At 49.2% G+C, this 18,728-nt stretch overlaps 4 protein-coding genes across 7 annotated transcripts; 2 read left to right on the top strand and 2 right to left on the bottom strand.

The window, feature by feature from the left end:
• Nucleotides 1-425: 425 nt before the first annotated feature.
• LOC109743815 (uncharacterized) lies at nt 426-1,506 on the top strand. Its single transcript, XM_020302906.4, has one exon. The coding sequence runs from the start codon at nt 435-437 to the stop codon at nt 1,194-1,196; it is 762 nt and encodes a 253-aa protein (XP_020158495.2). The 5' UTR covers nt 426-434; the 3' UTR covers nt 1,197-1,506.
• Nucleotides 1,507-1,811: 305 nt separating this feature from the next.
• Nucleotides 1,812-5,158, top strand: LOC109743811 (factor of DNA methylation 1). Of its 4 annotated transcripts, none has more exons than XR_012202940.1 (4): nt 1,812-2,475; nt 2,621-2,710; nt 3,768-3,872; nt 4,025-5,158. XR_012202940.1 is itself a non-coding variant. In XM_020302901.4 (3 exons), the coding sequence occupies exons 1-3, from the start codon at nt 2,188-2,190 to the stop codon at nt 4,043-4,045; spliced, it is 399 nt and encodes a 132-aa protein (XP_020158490.1). In that variant the 5' UTR covers nt 1,812-2,187; the 3' UTR covers nt 4,046-5,158. The 4 variants fall into 4 exon arrangements, 1 of the variants encoding a protein (XP_020158490.1); XR_012202942.1 differs by having other exon boundaries at nt 1,834-2,475; nt 2,546-2,710; XR_012202941.1 differs by having other exon boundaries at nt 2,073-2,475; nt 4,018-5,158.
• Nucleotides 5,159-9,520: 4,362 nt separating this feature from the next.
• LOC109743808 (protein THYLAKOID ASSEMBLY 8, chloroplastic) lies at nt 9,521-11,396 on the bottom strand. Its single transcript, XM_020302898.4, has 2 exons — nt 11,015-11,396; nt 9,521-10,086 (listed from the first exon to the last, which is right to left on the bottom strand). The coding sequence occupies exons 1-2, from the start codon at nt 11,321-11,323 to the stop codon at nt 9,694-9,696; spliced, it is 702 nt and encodes a 233-aa protein (XP_020158487.1). The 5' UTR covers nt 11,324-11,396; the 3' UTR covers nt 9,521-9,693.
• Nucleotides 11,397-12,835: 1,439 nt separating this feature from the next.
• LOC109743812 (2-oxoglutarate-dependent dioxygenase DAO) lies at nt 12,836-14,351 on the bottom strand. Its single transcript, XM_020302903.4, has 3 exons — nt 13,801-14,351; nt 13,394-13,712; nt 12,836-13,291 (listed from the first exon to the last, which is right to left on the bottom strand). Exons 1-3 carry the CDS (start codon nt 14,133-14,135, stop codon nt 13,049-13,051), a joined length of 897 nt encoding a protein of 298 aa, XP_020158492.1. The 5' UTR covers nt 14,136-14,351; the 3' UTR covers nt 12,836-13,048.
• Nucleotides 14,352-18,728: the final 4,377 nt, after the last annotated feature.

The following is an 18,728-nucleotide window of genomic DNA, read 5'->3' on the forward strand; positions in this document are numbered from 1 at the left end:
ACACAAATCACCTCCTTATCAACTGTCCGAAAGCCATGCAGATTTGGCAACAACTTACTCTTGTGACGCATACTTGTTTCGGAAAAGCAACCTTAAAAACTCCATTTAGCAGGCGTGCCTCTCTCAATTCTCTGGAAATTTTGGGACTCAAGAAATGCTAAGGTGTTCCGAAGCCTATATCAACCTCCCTCTCTTATATTAGGTGGACTCTAATCCGATGGCTTTTGCTTGGGCCAAGCACGACTGTGAAACAAAGCCGAGACGAAAAAGGCCATTCAGTCTAACCCTGTTTTTCAGATTGGACACTCTTGATCAATGGGCCATCAAATTTTGTTCGAACTGAGCACACGCGACCGAATTTGACACCCTCTATCTGGTGTGCCATCTGTACTTGCTTCTGGAACCTTCCCTGCCAACTGCCATGATGCCGTCCCATGTACAAAAGAAGGAGGAGCAGCAGGTCCCCCGGATCTGAGTTCTCCCATGGCATAATTGAACTCTCTGATCCACCTAACATTTCGCGTCGCCCACAGAACCTACCCCTCCTAGCTAGGCTACAACTTCGGCATCGGCCGGCGATGGCTAATCTGGCAGAAGCTGGCTACGTGTTCCAACCCACCGGCCGTGAGCTCGTCGGCCACTACCTCATGCCCAGGGCGGGGCTCGGCGGCTTCTTCCTCCCCGCCGTCATCGAGGAGGGCGTGGACGTCTTGTCCTTGCGCCCACGCGCGCTCTCCTTCCCGGAAAACCACAGGAGGGATTACGGCGAGGTATGGGGCTTCTTCTTCGCGGCAAAGCCCGCCGGCGAGACGTGCCCGACGCCGGGCGCGGGCGGGTGCTGGGAGCAGTACGGCCAGGAGAAGGCGTACTACGGCGGCGAGGGCAGCCGGGAGGCAGTGGCGTTCAGGCGCAGGTTCGCGTACCGCTACACGTGGAGGGACGGGGAGGTAATATCACAGATGCGCTGGCGGATGAAGGTGTACCGGCTCAACAGGAACGCGGCCGCCTTCCGCCGCGCGCACCCCGGCCCCGTGCCACCAGACGTCGTCTTCGTGGTCCACAAGGTCTACAGGAAGCCGCTGATCCCTCCACCGCTGCCGCCCGACAGCAGCTCCAGCGAGGACGAGGGCTCCGAGAGCTACGTCGTGTACCCGGGACTCGATGAGATCATGCGGAGGTTAACGGAGGGGAACTAGGGCGACCAAGGGGCGGTGCTGCCCCTCCTGCAGGAGTAGCATTACGCCACAGCTGCATGTTCATTTCTTCAGCGTTGTTGTGTGTGTCTCTTGTTTCATTTCAGTTCTGGATTGTGCGCTCGATCTAGTCGAGGCAGATTGGTTGCTCTAGTTCATCGATCGCTGTTTTCATCGTTTCGGAGTTTTCTTCTGTCGCTTAGACATAGCTTTGATCTTGTATGACTTTGCTATTTGTATGTGTATTTATCTGTGTGTGTGTGTTGGTGTGGCCGTGTGTATCCTAGCTATGTGAAGGTTGTGATTGTGCTCATTGTGTTTGTATATATTTGGTTGATGCTTCATTTGAGTCAATAAAATTCCCCCTTTATCAAAAAAAAAATGTGATCCATCTTCCTTGCAACATCTATCAGAACAGTTCAGAGGTGTTATATCTTTTAGAGAACTTACAGTTTTCTCTGCACATTTATTGTTCATACTAGAAAATTTGTAAGCACCAAATCATGCTGCAGAAATTCAGTGAGGTTGAGAATTAATTGGTCTCCGTTTCTACTCCCTCCGTCCCGAAAAACATGTGGCGAGGGCAATTTTACAAAAAAAAAAACTTTAGTTTCTCCCGACCAAACCCGCACTCCTCGTCGTCCTCCTCCGACAGAATCCCCAGCTGCGCTGCTCCCCGCCGCCGTCGCTTCCCCGCTCCCCCGCCGCAGCTGCGCTGCTCCCCGCCGCCGCGGCTCCCCTGCTCCCCCACTCCCTCGCCGCAGCTGCCTCCTGCTCCGGCGCCGCAGCTGCCGCTCGCCTGCCTCCCCAAGCTCCCCCCTTCCTCATAAAAATCTTCGATTTCCCCAGCTTAAGCTCGACGACCCACGCGCCACCACAGGAGGAGGGAACCGAGGTCGGCGCCCCCTGCCAATCTCCACAGCCTCCAGCGACCAACCCTATCTCCTGCCCCCTGCAACTGGTCCTGCCAGTACGCCGCGTCCTCCGCCGGTGAATGCCCTCCGCGAGGACTGCGCCTAGCCCCTCTTCTCCGGCGCTCCTCGGCCGTCCCCGACCCTCTGCTTGGTCGCCAGGGACGTGCTGCTCCGCGCCTGCTCCAGAAATCCAGAAATCCAAGAATCTAGCTCGTAGGCACTCGCAGATGATTATCGACGAGAATCAGAAGGTCCATTCGGAGCTGGATTGCAAGATGCAGGATCTTGAGCTCAAATCCAAGAAGCTTGATGAGCTTGCTGTGCGTAGCGAATCTGACAGAAGGAATCTAGAGAAGGAGAAGGAAAAGGTACGTGCCAAATGTCTGCCGTAAAAAAATCATATGGATGATGGTTGATTGTTTCCGTGCTTCTTTCTAGATTACGCTGAAAGAAAAGACCACCACAAAATTGTTTCTGCATAACACTCATGTCAGGCCGTTGTGGTGAATACAGAACATGATCAAAGCAAAATATCTCAAGATGGCAACATTGGAGCAACAGAAGACTGACGAAAATGTCCTGAAGCTTGTGGAAAAACACAAGGTTTGTGCCCTTATAACACTGAAGATCTACTGAATTTTAGTGAATGTGAGATGTTTTGATCTGAACTAGCTATGTTACAACAACCTGACAAAATACTCTGAAAGATGTTAGAGATCTTTTGATCTGAACTAGCTATGTCAGAGTCTAACTGATTTGGTGCTTCTTCAAATAAATCCAAATAACCGAAATTAATTCAAATAACCCAGATAATCCATACTCCTGCTAGCAATGACAAAAGATGAGTACATCATGGTACCATAACAAGGATATACACACAGAAAATGAGTAGAATGACAGGAGCCTTGCAACCATTACAAAAATGTGAACTACTGACTAAGAAATGTTATGACAGGAGCCTTTGTAACACCATTTCATTTCTTGTTCCTTTCTTGCTTGCTTGCTTCTCTACTTACAGTAGTTTCTACAGCCGTTCTCTTGTTTGTTCCTCTAGTACTGATAGAGGTCCCAGAGCTAGTAGCAGTTCCTCTAGCAAGTGCCATATATAACTACTCTACTTACTTACTCATCATCTCATGATTCTGCTCCTAACCTCTTTTTTACTGCCATTAATGAATTTGTCTTATTTCTGCTACTTTGGAGCAAGTTTTTCCTTCTCTGTCTCTGAACTGTGATGTGCTCTGCTAAAGTGCTAATGCCACTAAATCGTCTTGTTCTGCCTGGCTTAACAAGATCCACATTCTCATTTAAAAAAAAAGGCTTCACAATTTCACAGCTACTCCTAGTAATTGCTCTGCATCTACTGATTTTTTCTGTGCCATGTCAAGCATAGATAGGTTCAATTAATTTGCTTGAATTATCAAAATTACTGTCACTACTACTGTATGCTTTGACACTGTCGAAACTGATTTAGTGTGAATATGTGCCTTATGTAACCAATAATTTCTGTATCAAGGTTTAATGTGAATATGTGCCTTATGTAATGATTTTCTCCCAACAAGCTTCAGACCACGTTTTGTACACACCTACTGTTAACTCTTTTATTCAGTGTTTCTCTGTAGAAATCTGAACATTATTTTCATTTAACTTGTACTTGCAGCACAAGCATGGCCATCCACCAACATGCAAAACAAGTTCAAGACCAAAAATATGTGTTTCTTGCTGTTTACTCAACTGAACCAGATTTGGGTTTTCAAGTTCCAAGGTTTCTGCTAACAGCATACAGATTAAATTGAAAAGCTGGATTCATCTAAATCATGGACAGTTCAAAACCAATTATTTCTAGCTTGCTCCCTCCACCCCCCCTGATATCTACTGATTTTTATTCCATTAACACTAATCATATTCAGTTAACAGGAGCAGAGCAGTTCTTCCTGACGAACAAGAGCAGAGCAGCAACTCCCGTACACTGATCATATTCAGCACAGGGAGCAGAGGAGCAACTCCTTACGGTACCTTCTTCCTCTTGACGAGCAGGAGCTCTGGCGGCAGCACGGGCAGACGAGCAGCAGCAGCACCGGCGGTAGGGGAGAAGCAGCCGCACGGGCGCGCGGGCAGGGGAGAAGCAGCCGCACGGGCTCGCGCGGAAGATTGAGGAGGGCGCGCGGGCAGGGGAGAAGGAGGACGCGCGCGAGCTCCTGGTCCACCGGATCGTGGAGGCAATTTCCGGCAACGCCCGTAGGGGATTGCGGCCGGGATGAATTGCGGCGGCGCACGCGCGGGAGCTCGAGGAGGATGCACTGGAGCTTGAGGAGGATGCGCTGGAGCTTGAGGAGGATGCGCGGGAGCTCGAGGTGGACGCCCGCGAGCTCGAGGAGGACGTGGCCGGAGGTCCCAACGATGCCCGCAGGTAATCGAGGCGGGAGGGGATCGCGGCGACGCAGGTCTGAGCGGGGGAGGCAGCGGAGCAGGTACTTGGCGACGGCGGCGGCGGAGCAGGTAGGTGGCGACGGCGGCGGAGCACTTCCTGATGGGCGGCGAGTCGCGCAGCTGGGCGGCGCCGGCCCCTATCGACGGCGGAGGAAGAAGACAGGGGGCGGAGGGGCTTGTTTCAGACGATTTTAAAACTACAAGGGCTTTTTTGCAAAATCAACATTGAACTGCGCCCGCGACATGTTTTTTGGGACGGAGGGAGTATATGAATTGGACTGAACTGAGAGGCTAAGGCTAAGGGAAATTTCTCCGTACATGCTACTGGCTGGAATACTATCAAGCTTACGATAATCGCTTTAGGGCTGCACGAGTTATTTTTGGCAGCACTTTGATGTGTTAGACTCAAGAGTCAAGACCCTGAAGTTCAAAATATTTCTAGCCATTGCTCTCCAGTCTCCAGAGCTTTAGCCAAGTCAAGCAGATTTTGTAGCAATTGCATTTGCGAAGGAGTAATGGTTTTAATTCAACAAATAATTAGTGCCTTTCTGACTTATATCTGAATTATGTCCTTATGATGCACATTCACCTTGCATAATGAATATACAAAATTTCAGAAAACTGCCAGTATATTTCAGGAGGTATATCCTTCGACCTTCAGGTAACCCTATGATTTTATTTGCTTGTACCTGTTTAGAGATTATAATTTCCGAGGGTTGGTCACAGTCTCACAGAAAAGTTGTAATCACCTAATCATAGTGCGGATCCCTTCTATAAATTGGACTGAACTGAAGCACGAGTAAATTTCAATGCTACTGATGACTGGAATATTCATGATCCAGAGGACTAAATTTGTGCTAGTCAATTCGGTCCAGAGCTTACCAATGACTGGTAGATCTTGTAGCACTTCACTTGCCGAGCATTTAGTTTCCACTTTCTATTAATAATAGCAGCAGATCATGACGAGGAAAGTTTTGTGTGTGTTCGAAACGAGGCCGACAAACGATTTTGCAGCACAGATAACTAGCTGAATATGATCTCCAGAATTGGATCCATCATCCATGTATCTGTGACTTACCATCCTACTGTGTTTTTGTTGGAGGAAAATGCTGTCCACAACTGCACATTGTGTAGGAATCTACTGACCACTGCTGTTACAGAAAGTCCCAGGAGGCCAGAATCGAATACTCCCAGGATTTTTAGAAGCTTATTATTCACTTCGAAGGACAATCTTGGATTTGCAATAGGACTTGGCTTGGAGAACATCACTGCCTGCCATCACGATCGTGCCACTATATATACAGCCCCTAATCCCAAACCTCCCTTGATTCGATCGAACTCCTCTTCCCTCCGAGAGTTATTTACCCAAAATCACCACACTTAGGGCTAGGGTAACAACTTGGTACCAGATTCAAGGCAGGGCATCAAAAACCACCAGAATTGCGCCTAATGTGTAACGCGGAGCACTGATGCTGGGATTTGGCCATGAAAACAGCCAAACCGACAGGTGGGTCCCGCTTGTCGGGCTGACGTGGCGAAGACCCAAAAGTTTGACCGACTGATGTGGCAAATGAGACTCGGCCCCACCTGTCAATGACTAGCAAGTTATCTTCTTCACAACATTTATTCTATGGAGCATTCCATCGAGCACCTTCTGTGCATTCATCCTCTGGTCACCGAAGAAGGCACCGCACGACATGGCCACGCCGGAGCAGTGACCAGCTGAACGGCGAGAGTAAGGACCAGAGGAACGGCGGCCGGACGCCTCCACCCGAGAGTAGTGGCGCCTGCGTGAAGAAGAAGGCGACCGTACGCACAGGTGAGGTCGCGCGGCGGCGCACCATGGAGCCGGCAGATGCAGCCGCGGCAGTGAGAAACTTGGGTGGCGTCCATGGTTCTTCTTGTGCGGTTGTGGAGGCGACGGGGGACTTGGGTTGCTCGTGCTCGGCAGGGATCGCCCTGGTCGAGCGTCGCCGCCGCTAGCGCGCCCGCGGCCAACGGCCCGACGTCCATGGTGTTCTTCTGCGGATGGTGGCGCGAGCGCAACGGCGAGCTGCGGGCCGAGCTCGAGGAGGTGGCGTCAGGGGCTCATGGGAAGCGGAGCAGCTCGTCTGCCTCTCCATGGATTGCCGGCGGCGCACGGCGAGCGCAGCGGCGAGCTGCGGGCCGACCTCCGGGAGGTGGCGTCGGTGCCTCATGGGGAGCGGCGGCGGCTCGTCTTCCTCTCCATGGCGTGACGACGGGGGAAGATAGGTGGGCGCGGCCACTCGGCAAGGAGAGAGACGGGGAAGGAGGACGGCGGCGTGCCGTTGCCATGGTGGCCATGGAGCTCTCGGCTCGGCCGTCCATCCCAGCAGGGCGGCGGCGGGATTCAAGGGTTCATGGCGCGCGGGGAAGAGTCTGAGGCGGACGGGGCTAGCTTGAGCAGGGGGCTGCGCCATGGCCATGAAGCTCTCGTCTCGCATGGACAGAGGTGGCTCGACCGCACACAAACTGCTCGATGCATTGCTCAAAGGAAATAAAGATGAGATGAAGATGATCATGTAGCCAATGACAGGCGGGGCCCACATCTCACATGCCACCTCACCTGGTCATCATTTTGTGTTGTGCTCGGTCTTCACCACGTCAGCCCGACAGGCGGGACCCACCTGTCGGTTTGGCTGTTTTCATGGCCAGATTCCAGCATCAGTGCTCCGCGTACACATTAAGCGTAATTTTGATGGTTTTTTATGCCCTACCGGTAGTTTTGGGTAAACAACCCTCCGAGGCCCCAAGCCCAACAACCCCACCTCCTCGCCCTCTTCGCTTCGCAACTCTCCATCCCCATGGCGACGCCGCAACCCGCGGGGCTGACGCTGCGGCCAGGAGTAGTGTTCAGGCCCAGCGGCCGCCAGCTCATCACGCTGTACCTCGGCCGCAACGCGCTCCGCGGCGAGCTCCCCGACGCCGCCGTCATCCCCGGCGGCTGCGTCGTCACGGCGGGCGTGGACGTCTTCTCCGCGAGCCCCGGCGCGCTCCCCTTCCAGGCGAGCCACAGGGGGGCGCACGGGGAGGTGTGGGGCTACTTCGCCGCCGCGGCCCCGACCGCCGACAGCGCCCAGCCTGCGCCGGGCGGGTGCTGGGTGCGGCAGGGCGCCGAGAAGCGGTACGAGCTCAAGGGGGAGGCGCTCGGCTACCGGAGCAGGTACGCGTTCTACGCCACGCGGGCGGTGCGGGCTCGGGTGGTGTGGACGCCGACGCGGTGGCTGATGAAGGAGTACCGCCTCGACAAGGGCGCCGCCGTCTTCCGCAGCAAGCTGCCCGACCACCCCAACGCCAACATGGATTTCGTGGTCCGCAAGGTCTTCACCAAGCCGGCGGTTCCCGTGCCGCCGCCTGCCCGCTCCGGCTTGGTGGTCCGGCGGGTAGGAGGCAGCGTTCCGTCGCGCCAAGCCCAACCAACCCGGGCGGCGTTCGTCAAGGCCCGAGGGGGCGCTCCACCGCTACTGCCGTGTGCCCGCCCTGGCGAGGCGCTCCGGCCAGGAGGAAGCCCCCTTCCGCCGCGCTCGGACCGACCACCTAAGGTCATCGCGAAGCAGGTGATCCTTGCCCCGCCTGCGCACTCCGGCGTAAACGAGGACGCCGGCAACCTCAACGACAATGCCATGTCGTGGACGCGCGTCGGCGGGGAGTACAACTACAACTACAAGGTACCCAGCGGCCGCCAGATCATCGTCGAGTACCTCGGCCCCAAGGCGACCACTGGCAAGATCGCCGACCGCGCCGCCCCGGGCTCCGTCGCGGAGGGCGTGGACATCTTCGCGGCGAGCCCGGACGCGCTCCCCTTCCCGCCCAGCCACAGGAAGCAGGGCGGGGAGGCGTGGGGCTACTTCTTCGCGGCGAAGCCCGCCAGCAGCATGCGGCGGGCGCCCGGCGGGTGGTGGATGCAGTACGGCGACGCGAAGGGGTACGAGTTCCGCGGGGAGGTGTACGCCCGCCACCGCAGGTTCGCGTTCCGCGCGGCGCGGGCGGACGACGGCGGCGGCAAGGTGACGTGGGAGCAGACGCGGTGGCTGATGAAGGAGTACGCGCTCCACAAGGGCGCGTCCGCCTTCCGCGGCGCGACAGCCGGCCCGGCCGGTGCCAACATGGACCTCGTGGTCTACAAGGTGTTCACGAAGCCGGTGGTCACCCCGCCGCCGCCAGCCCGCTCGAGCGAGGCGGAGAACCAGGCGAGGAAGGGCTCAGATGCGCCCAGGATTGTTTTCGACATTGATTTGAACAACTAACCGCTCACGCCGGGTTCGACATTGATCCACGGCCACGCACAGAACACGGAAGGGAATTAACCCGGCTGTTTCTTCAGTGGTGTTCTGGCTCTGGAGGCATCTCCATTGCAGCCAGCAAACGTTCACGAAGCTTTTGATTTGCCTTGCATGGATGATTTTTGTTGGCAACTGCATTACTCTCTGAAAGTGAAGAAACTTGTACAGGTGAGAGTTGGTAGGAATGTTCCCGTTTGCTTCTTTACATATGATGACATTTTGATCTGTCTATCCTTCTATGGTCATCTTATACTCATACTGATTACTGCAATTGTCAAGAATTGATTACTGCAATTGGCAAGAACAGATGAACTGTTATGTTTACCAGATAGCTGTAAGACATCTTATCTTTCTTCAAGGCAGATGGTGCCTACATTTTCGCAAGCAAGTGCGTAGCCATTCATACTGAAATGAAATCATGAAAAGATATCAGTAATTTGATTGTACACATCAGTGTGACTGTACATCGAGAAGCAACAATGTGATTCATTATACACAGAGAACTTCTCAAGGAAAGAACTAACAGGTTGTACTCCTAGAGAAAAACATGAACTGATGAAGCTGCAGGCAGCCCTTCGCTAATACTCCCTCCGTCCCAAAATAAGTGTCTTGACTTTAGTACAATTTTGTACTAAAGTTAGTACAAAGTTAAGACACTTATTTTGGGACGGAGGGAGTATTTATGAATCTCAGGTAGATATTGGTAGTAACTAATCACTACTTGTTGCACAAAAAATTCTGCTGGGTCCAAGATTATGGACTTCCATTCTTCTGTTCTAACACTGCATAATAAACTTTAGAAATGATTCCCTTCCCACATGGCCATACAACATCCTCTTAAGAACGAACTGCTCAAGTCTCAGCCGTCTCCTCTTCGTCAAAGAAGTCCCAGAGGTCACCATAGTCACTTTCTGCTTCCAACCTCATCTTAGCAGATAGATCCATCTCTCCTAGGGATTCAAGACCCTTGACCAGTGTTACGTATGTTATCCTGTCAGGTTCACTGTCCCATAGTTTCATAAGACGGAAGCAGTCCATCGTTAATTGTGTGAATTCAGCATCTAGAAGTGTCTTCAGAAGCAGATTGAAACCATCCGTGTCAGGTTCCAATTGTTCCCTCTTCAGATACGAACAGGCTTTGCCAACCTCGGACCTCAAACCTTTGCTGGCAAGCACTGTAATAAGATCAACATACCAGAACAACCTAGGCTTGTACCAGTGCTCCTTTCGAATCTCCTCAAAGACCTAACATAGATGACAAAATCGAGAAGCATGTTAGCATGCATTTCTCAGTTCCAGTCAAGAAGTATCTGCTTCCCAGCATCATCTATTAATCTAAATGCAGGTAATAACACTATAGTAGAAACTGTACTGATGAATACAAAGTAAATTGCCATGCAAATACCCCAAAAGGAAGCATTTACGAAACTCATAATGGTTAAAGGGCAACAACAACAGAGTAAATCTCGGCATCCCCGTTTACTGCCAATGGATTATCACTATTCATGACCAGCAGGCTCACAGCACAAGCACCTTGTGTAGGCCGCAATATCAGTAGTTCGCGTGTTTTGTAGGGGGCTTCGGCATGTTCCCTCTAAAAGGATGACCACCACCTCCTGCTAGTTGGCGGCTGCTCGAGCAAAATTTACCACTCATGTAAATTTGGCACGTACATCATTCTTAATGTAGACTAAAACAAACTTGCTATTTAAGATTCTTGTTGCAAGATGATAAAGAACTATACCCACATTCATCACTTCACAGATTTATCCCTGCTGGCATGCTTAGGAAATGTCATCTATGGCACACCTAATGCAGCCATATACTAACATTGGTTTAGAACAAAGCAGGAACAATTTGGAGAGCTGTGATTCATACGTAGCCAGAGTACACACTATTTCAAAACGACGGCAGGTGGTCTGAACAGACAGTTCATGAATAGCCTAGGTTTCCTGAGTGATAAATCGGTGGAGCAGGCTAGAAATACAACCTATCCACCCTAATGTCCAGGAAGGCTCATAATCAGCAACTGTGAGTACACAACTGGGTTAATCAACAAATGTGAAAATATTTAGCTGAATTATCAGTAACTTTTGTACTCAGAATTAAAATCCTATGAATCCCAACTCAATACACTCTGCTCCCAGTAGTGCACACACGAATTAGGCTATACCTCGAGTGCCAGGTGGGCCTCGCCCTGCGCAGCGAGCTCGCGGAAGACGGCGACCATGTCGGCCTTCAGGAGCCGCCGCAGCTTGGGGTCCGTCGCGACGGCGCCGCCGGCGGGGGCTCCAGCGAGGGTGGCGCGCTTGAGGGACTGGACAGCCTGGATGGCCTCGGTGCTGAGGTAGCGCCCCCGCTGCATCGGCTTCCGGTTCTTGCCTCGGTCCCGCATCGTGATGGTGGAAGATGTGCTCCGGCGAACAGCGGCGGAGGAAGGGGTTAGGCGGTGGGGTGAGAAGGCGAGCGACGAGGAGAGCATCGCCGTGCGGCGGCGGGAGTGCGGTGGTTTTGGATGAGGTGCGCATCAGGGAGAGAGGAAAAAGAATCACTGAATTTTGTTTTTCTTATTGGAATATGAACATTTTTTTTCTTACAACGGAAACATTTTGCCCTGCAGCTGAAACTCCTAACCAAAATCAGACCAATACTTTCCTATTGATGAAAAGAATACATTCTGCTTTGCCACACTATTTGAGCCGCACTTCTCTTCCTCCTTAGTCCTCAACTTGTCGAGATCCTCCGTCTGCCCCTCCGAAGGCGAGAGAGGCCAGGAACCACTGTAGCATCATATTATATATATATATATATATATTTGGCATTTTGGCGTCGACCGCCACCTCACGTTGTCATCACAGGCGCCGATATATCCCGTCATGCCTAGAGCGTACTAGTTAGAAGGGAATAGAGAGAAGATTGACGGAATATGATGGATGTTGTATTGAGCCTCACGGACGAGTATATATAGGAGTATAGACTTGGAGGGTAAGAAACCTCTTCTAGAGATAAGGTAGGAGACGGATTACAATTCTAGACTACCAAATACATGTAAACCAAATATATCTCTAACAGTACTAGACCCACACATGTGTCTCCATCCATTCCTGATTTGACCGCCACCTATATCCTCGTTCAGAACCTTGTTCTACCACCGCCACCTCCCGCCATCGAAGGGATGTGAGGTAAGAGCAACTCTAGCAAAGTCATTATATCGGCCTGATCTTCATAAAAACTACCATTATGCCAGGTTCTCCCATAAAGGCCCATTTAGCAGAGTTTCATCCCGTCCTCTATCGCCGTATTTTTGGTGGGTGCTCCAAATCCAACTCGCGAGCCTCAATATTTAAAGATTGGGCAAGACGTGTGCATTCCATCCACCTAAAAATTGGCGCCATAGACATTTCAGAACGTGTGCTCCCTTCCGTCACCGCCCACATCCCCACACCGCCTTTGTTTGGTGCCACTCTGCCGCCTGAACCGCCGTGATTTGGCCCCAATCGCCACCGCTGAGACGTCGATGGACTTCCCACGCTTCCTCACAGCTTTGCAATTTCTTCCAGTAGTCCGGCCACGCCATCCCTTTGACCGCGCGCCCTCAAGGTGTTCGGCAGCTTGCCCGGAGGTAAATTTCTCCAAACTTTTCTTGTATATTTTGTTTAGCGGCTCATAAATGACATAGGATTCACATTATGTGTAGATGGATTTGATGGCGGATGTGACATCCCGACTTAATAGAAATGATAGACCATTCATATCAACAAGTTGCATCTTTTTTTCATGAGCTTTTCCAAAAAAAAATCTTAAAGTTAAGCGTGCTTAATCGGGAGCAATTTGAGAACGGATGACCCACTGAAAAGGTAAGCACAACACTTCAGATGATTGCAAATAACGATGACTTGGTATTTGCTTGCGTGCAACCTTCAAAACACATGGTGGGCTGCCCACATGACCACTAGTTGCTCTAAGAATAATAATTGGCTGAAAAAAATAAAAATAAAAAAAGATTGCCGTCGTGTTTGCACTTTTTGCAGTTTTCACTTTTGCAATTCGTACAAGATTTTATTGATCGATGAAAACAACGACAATTCACAGCCTCACTTGGTTCAACTGTCAATAATCGACTGAAGGTTAGCTCTCTCTGAAAAGCTCAGAGTTACACTCTCGAGCCAACAGGCAGAGCCCCCGCCAAATAGCTACGTCACGCGTCTCAGGCCGCCATTCGAGCGAGCGCCTCGCCGGCGCGCTCGCCGGTGGACAGCCGGAGCTTCCTGTAGTCATCATAGTTGAACGCCTTGAACCGGCGCGGGTGCTGCGTGTCGACGAACGCCTCCGGCGCGCACACCCTGTCGTCCTTGGGCGCGAGCAGAAACATGGCGATCGAGATGCGCGGCACCGCCGCCACGCACTGCACCCGGTGCTTCACGGTGTGCAGCCTCCCGTTGCTCCACGCCTGAAACACAAAACAGGGTGCTCACTCAGAGGCTCAGCGCACCGGACGGAAACGAATACTCCCAAGAATTTCCAGCTTAAACAAATCGATGCTCGATGGTACCGTGCCGACGTCGCCGATGTTGACGAGGAAGGAGCCGGGGACGGGGTCGACGCGGACGAACTCGCCGGTGGCGGGGTCCAGCACCTCGAGGCCGCCGACGCAGTCGTCCTCCTGGAGCACGGTGAGGAAGCCGGAGTCCGTGTGGATCTGCACGCCCGAGGAGCCCACGGTGTCCTGCGTGTAGTTGTACCTGTTGATGCGGAACTGGCACGGCCAGTCCTGGAACGGGTGGCCCTCCAGCCCCAGGCTCGCGGCCACCTTGCCGGCGACGTCCACGATCAGCTCGTGCATCGCCTCGGCGTAGCTTTTGACGGTCTCCCTGCGACAGATTAGCGCGAACTGAGGTCAAAATTGGAGGATCCGAAATTGATTTGGTGCCAAGAGAGGCGCGGTCGATTTGGTCCGACCTGGCGCGGGGCGGCGCGTCGAGGCGCGCGCAGAAGGCGTCGACGTCGGCGGGGTCCGCGGCGTCCAGGAGGCCGAAGGCCTCGTAGAGCGGGTTGGCGGGGCTGGGCGCGACGTAGCCGCTGCCGGCGATGATGTCGGCGTTGCGGCGCTTGGCTTCGTCGGGGAGGTCGAAGAGCGCGCGCACGGCGGCCTTCATCTCCGCCTGGAGCGCCCGGGGGACGCCGTGGCCGGACACGCGGAAGCAGCCCAGGCGCTCGCACGCGTCCCGCAGCCGCGCCGACTCCTCCTGCTGCGCGCCGGCGAGCCGCAGGTCGACCACCGGGATCTCCACCATCTGTGCTGCTTTACTAGTTGGGCGGAGTCACGCGACGCGCCGATCTCGCTGGCTTGCCTGCGGGATCTACTGCAGGGGGGCGGCCGTGGTGATGTAGGAGTAGTATTTAGAGGCCGGCCGTGAGAGGGACGCAGGGGGCAGGGCGGCGAGTCGCGCCGCCGCTTGTCGGGACAACCGTTGCTGTGTACCGAGGTTGGTGAGACAATCAGCCGACACATATCCGTGTACGTCAACCACTGCCATTTTTTTAGGGGTTGTTTACAGCACGATTGTCTCAATTTTGAAGAAACCATTGGATTAGTCTTCTTCAAAGCTTATCCAGCGCCACGCTAAAACATACACCCACCATATCTAATTTACTGCATATGTATTTTTTTAAGATTCAAACCTCACAAATTTTGACCAAGTTTGTGAAGAAAAATATTTGCATCTAAAATGTCAAACATATAGCATTAGATTCATCGTAAGACGTAGTTTCATCTTTCATATATTTGATATTGTATATATAAATCCTCCCTCCATCCGGAAATACTTGTCGCATAAATGGATAAAAATGGATGTATCTAAGAACTAAAATACGTCTATATACATTCATTGGGCTGACAAGTATTTCCGGACGGAGCGAGTAGTTTTCTCTATAAACTTGATCAACGTTTTCAAAAGGTTTACTTTTCAAAAAAAAACTATACACACTACATTAAGCAACTGGAGGGAGTGTAAGATTATAGACCACCGAGCGTGCGGGAGCCATATAAAGCTTATAGCGAGATACATGCTCCCCTGGGTGAAGTTTTTAGTCCCTCACGTAGGTATTGCCCGGTCTATCTTTTCTTTTTCTGTATGCTGGCGGCTCGCTCGGGTTTCGAACGAAGAAGGTCGTTAGCTATATTATTTGGTTGCTTTTCTATGGTTTTTCTTTCTTTTTTCTTTTTTTCGTATTTTTCTTTGTTTCTTTCTTGTTTCTCACTCTCTTTTTTACTAGTTCTCCTCGGTTTCATTTTTTCTTTTTCTTAGGGTTTCTTTGTTTCTTTCCCGATTATCATATGTTTTCTTCGTACACATCATATATTTTTATTATATCCAAAAAAATTGTTTACACGTTTAATATATTTTTAGTTACACGGTTAACATTTTTTGAATATATGTTTTAATGTATATTGTTTTCATGCACATTATACTTTTTGGTATATATCTAAAACATTTTTTTATCCAGGTTTAACTTTCCTATATACATGTTTAACATTTTTTTAAATATATGTTTTGATGTCTACTTTTTTCAAATATATCAACATTTTCTTAAGTTATGCTAACAAAACATTTACGCTCTTAAATTCTTGATTTTAAAGTTTAAATATATGTTCAAAATATAAACAAAAGTAACTAACCTGGAAGTTGGGCTGGCCCATTAGTCACAACTGGAAATACTAGGCCGGCCCACCGGTGCATCCTTGACGCGAGCGTACGTTAGGTCCCGCTATAAGCAAGACACCATCGCTCTCGATCGTGTGAACCAATCTCTCTTTGTTGAATGTTCGCTTTAGCGGGCTCCATCGTGAGCCCCCATGCTAGTCGAGAGAACGGGGAGGAAAAAAGGGCTAGGCCTACTTAACTGCTTCTTGCAAGAAATAAAAATTGCCATCAGGAAAAAATGATGATACATAAAAGGCATAAAGCACAAATTTACTAAATGGCATGCCGTAATTTAAGAAAATTGTAATGCTATATTTTATTAAAATTTCATCCTCTAATTTAACAATTTACCATGGTATATTCAATAAATGTGCCATGTTATCTTAAAAATTAAAATAGCATTGCGCCAATCTATACCTATTAATAAAGCAAGGTGCATTTCACCCGATTTTTCATCCGTCTCCTATTAAAAATACACAAGGTGGTACTAATTCGTAAAGCCAAGTTTCTTTCGTCGTTTGTGCGAGCCAGGATAACAGAACGACCCACCTATCCTGAATACTTGCTAGCCCACCTATCCCGTTTGAAGCAAAAAAAAACTTGCTTGTGAGCAGAGTCGAACTCAAAAACCTATCACCCATTGTATAATGTCATGGCCAACTCAGCTAGCTCATATTGTCTGTAAAAGTGAAGGTCGATTCACGTATTTAGTAGTCCCACCTCCCTCCCTTACATGCAATCTACCCGATTAATGTACGTCTTTGAGTTTCCTCATCTCTGAGATAATGACAGAGAAATGAGTAAATAAAGAGAGGCTAATTAACTGCACGACCCAGTAAAATCAACAAGATTGATTCACATAGAGGATTCAAAGGCGACGTCACAGAGAAATGAGGAGGAATGAAAGCGAGGCTAATTAACCTTCCATATATGTTCCTGAGACAAAGTCGCATCCTACATAATTTAAGAAGGACACCATGGCAGCCATTGCTTCTGGCCAACTGTCGGTCGAGGGTATGGCATGAGAACTAGTATGGTTGTCATGTCCATGAGATGATGCCTGCTGTGTTTGGAACTGGTATGGAGGAATGCCTTTTTATCTAGTAGATCCATCGTAGTACCGCTCACGTTGTAGTTAGCACTATTGGTATAGTTCAGCAAGTTATGATCTTACCCATGCTAGGATAAAAAAGATGACTTGTGATCGTATCTATTTATCACTAGTAAGTGTGCACGTGCAACGCACGTCTTGACAAATATTACAACCAAATGTGAGAATTCACATGCATAGAATACATTCTGATAGCACTAAATATACTATAATTTGGCCTATAATTTAAATGAGTTTCAAGAAAGACTATAATTTAGCATTGTATGCATAGAGCAAGAACATAAGTAATTGTCTCAATGATTCCCTATAAGCTTATGCAGTTCTCATCGATGTTGTCTAAAGCTTCATTCTTGGTGTAGTAGAGCAAGTGCACGAAAAAAATTGTTATGAGAATCAACATGCATGCCCCGTATTTGGCACTATACATACTAACAAACTTTTGATGGAAGAAACCTAAACTGAGCATGATATTGTTGATAGTGATTTGCACGGGCATTGCACCACGATAAATATCATCTAGTGCCACTTTTTATGTTCACCAGCGATAATGATAGGATGGTTCGTATCCACAACCAAAAAAATATCCTTGCACGTTCCTAGTCACTCGTTCATATTGCCACTTTTTATGTTCGTCATCGATAATGATAGAATTGTTAGTGTCCCTTCTTGAAAATTAATGAATTGTGGCATGAACACTCTTAAACAGTGGGCACTGCTGAAATCTAAGGTCGGCTGACGTGTGTCCAATTCGGGATCAATTTTCTAAACCTAGAGTTATGCACAACTAAAAGCAGCAGCCTACGTGCGTAATTGTCATGTGACTTGAAAGAGTCAAGATGTGGAACCAAATTTGTTGTGTGCGAAAAAATTATCATACGCCTCTAACCCAATAAGTATAGCTCAATACTTCCATAGCTCGACATCCTCTATTCAACGTAGTCCCACCCGTGTGGACGCTTATCCTCCATCCCACCCTCATCGACAGTGGATGCATGTCGGCCTAATCACAATGCATCTGAACATGGTCGATCCCAAGGGGATGTGCTCGGACGCCTAATGGCACACCCGTTAGTGAACAACGCTAACACAATGGGATGTTTAGGACTTTAAAAGCTAACTGAATTGGACTATAAAAAACTGATTAATTACAATACATGGTAAATCACATTTGTTCTCCTGAGTAGCTTGCTAGCTCGACCATAATAGAAATACAAATAGTTTATTCTGAAAACTATTAGCCATTATTTATAGTTCAAGAGATCTGCCAAAATTTAATAGTACTTCGGAAATCAGGTATACACAAACTTACGCCCTGGTTAACACGTCTGTTACCACATATGATTCTGCAATGTAACACTAAGATAAAAACAACAATAGATGTCTAGTGATTCGCAAAAAAAAACAACAATAGATCTCCAGCATTTTGTCAATAATCAGCAAATTAGAGGACATGTACACACTATTTGAAGTTTGAAATTTTAGATTGAACAATGGCATGATTAAGTTCTCAAGTAGCGCCATCAGCTCTTTTTAGTTTTGTACACCCATTTGTCTTTTGTTTCAGTACTCTTATTTACATGCAACAATTAGGCAAAAAAAAAAACGTTCTCCATGCAACATGAGCTCTTTTAAGTACTGTACACCCATCAGTTTTAAAAAGTAGTGCTAGGTGTACATTACCGGCAAAAAATCCCCATAATTAAACATATCTTCTTTTGTAAATGAAACTTCACCAAGCAAACCTGAAGAATTTCATTAAAAACAGTCATTGACTTCACATGGAATCAAACAGCATATGTACGTGAATGGTTGCCTAAAAAGTGCTAGAACAAACATGTCCAATTGAATTGTTTTGGCATTGGATCAACTAATAAACTTACTCATAGACTGAAAAGTAGGAAACATCATGGAAATTCGTAGCTTTGTACTTACCAGCTGATCTATGGATTTCACTAATGCCAAGTATCTTGGTTTGCTTTTTATTGTAGAGTTTTACTTTGACGCACATATAGAAGAATGATGAGGCATGTTTACTGATTCACATGTCCATGCAACATTCGCTTGACCTTCTC

Source organism: Aegilops tauschii, chromosome 2 (genome assembly GCF_002575655.3).
Source record: "Aegilops tauschii subsp. strangulata cultivar AL8/78 chromosome 2, Aet v6.0, whole genome shotgun sequence".
Classification (NCBI taxonomy): domain Eukaryota; kingdom Viridiplantae; phylum Streptophyta; class Magnoliopsida; order Poales; family Poaceae; genus Aegilops; species Aegilops tauschii.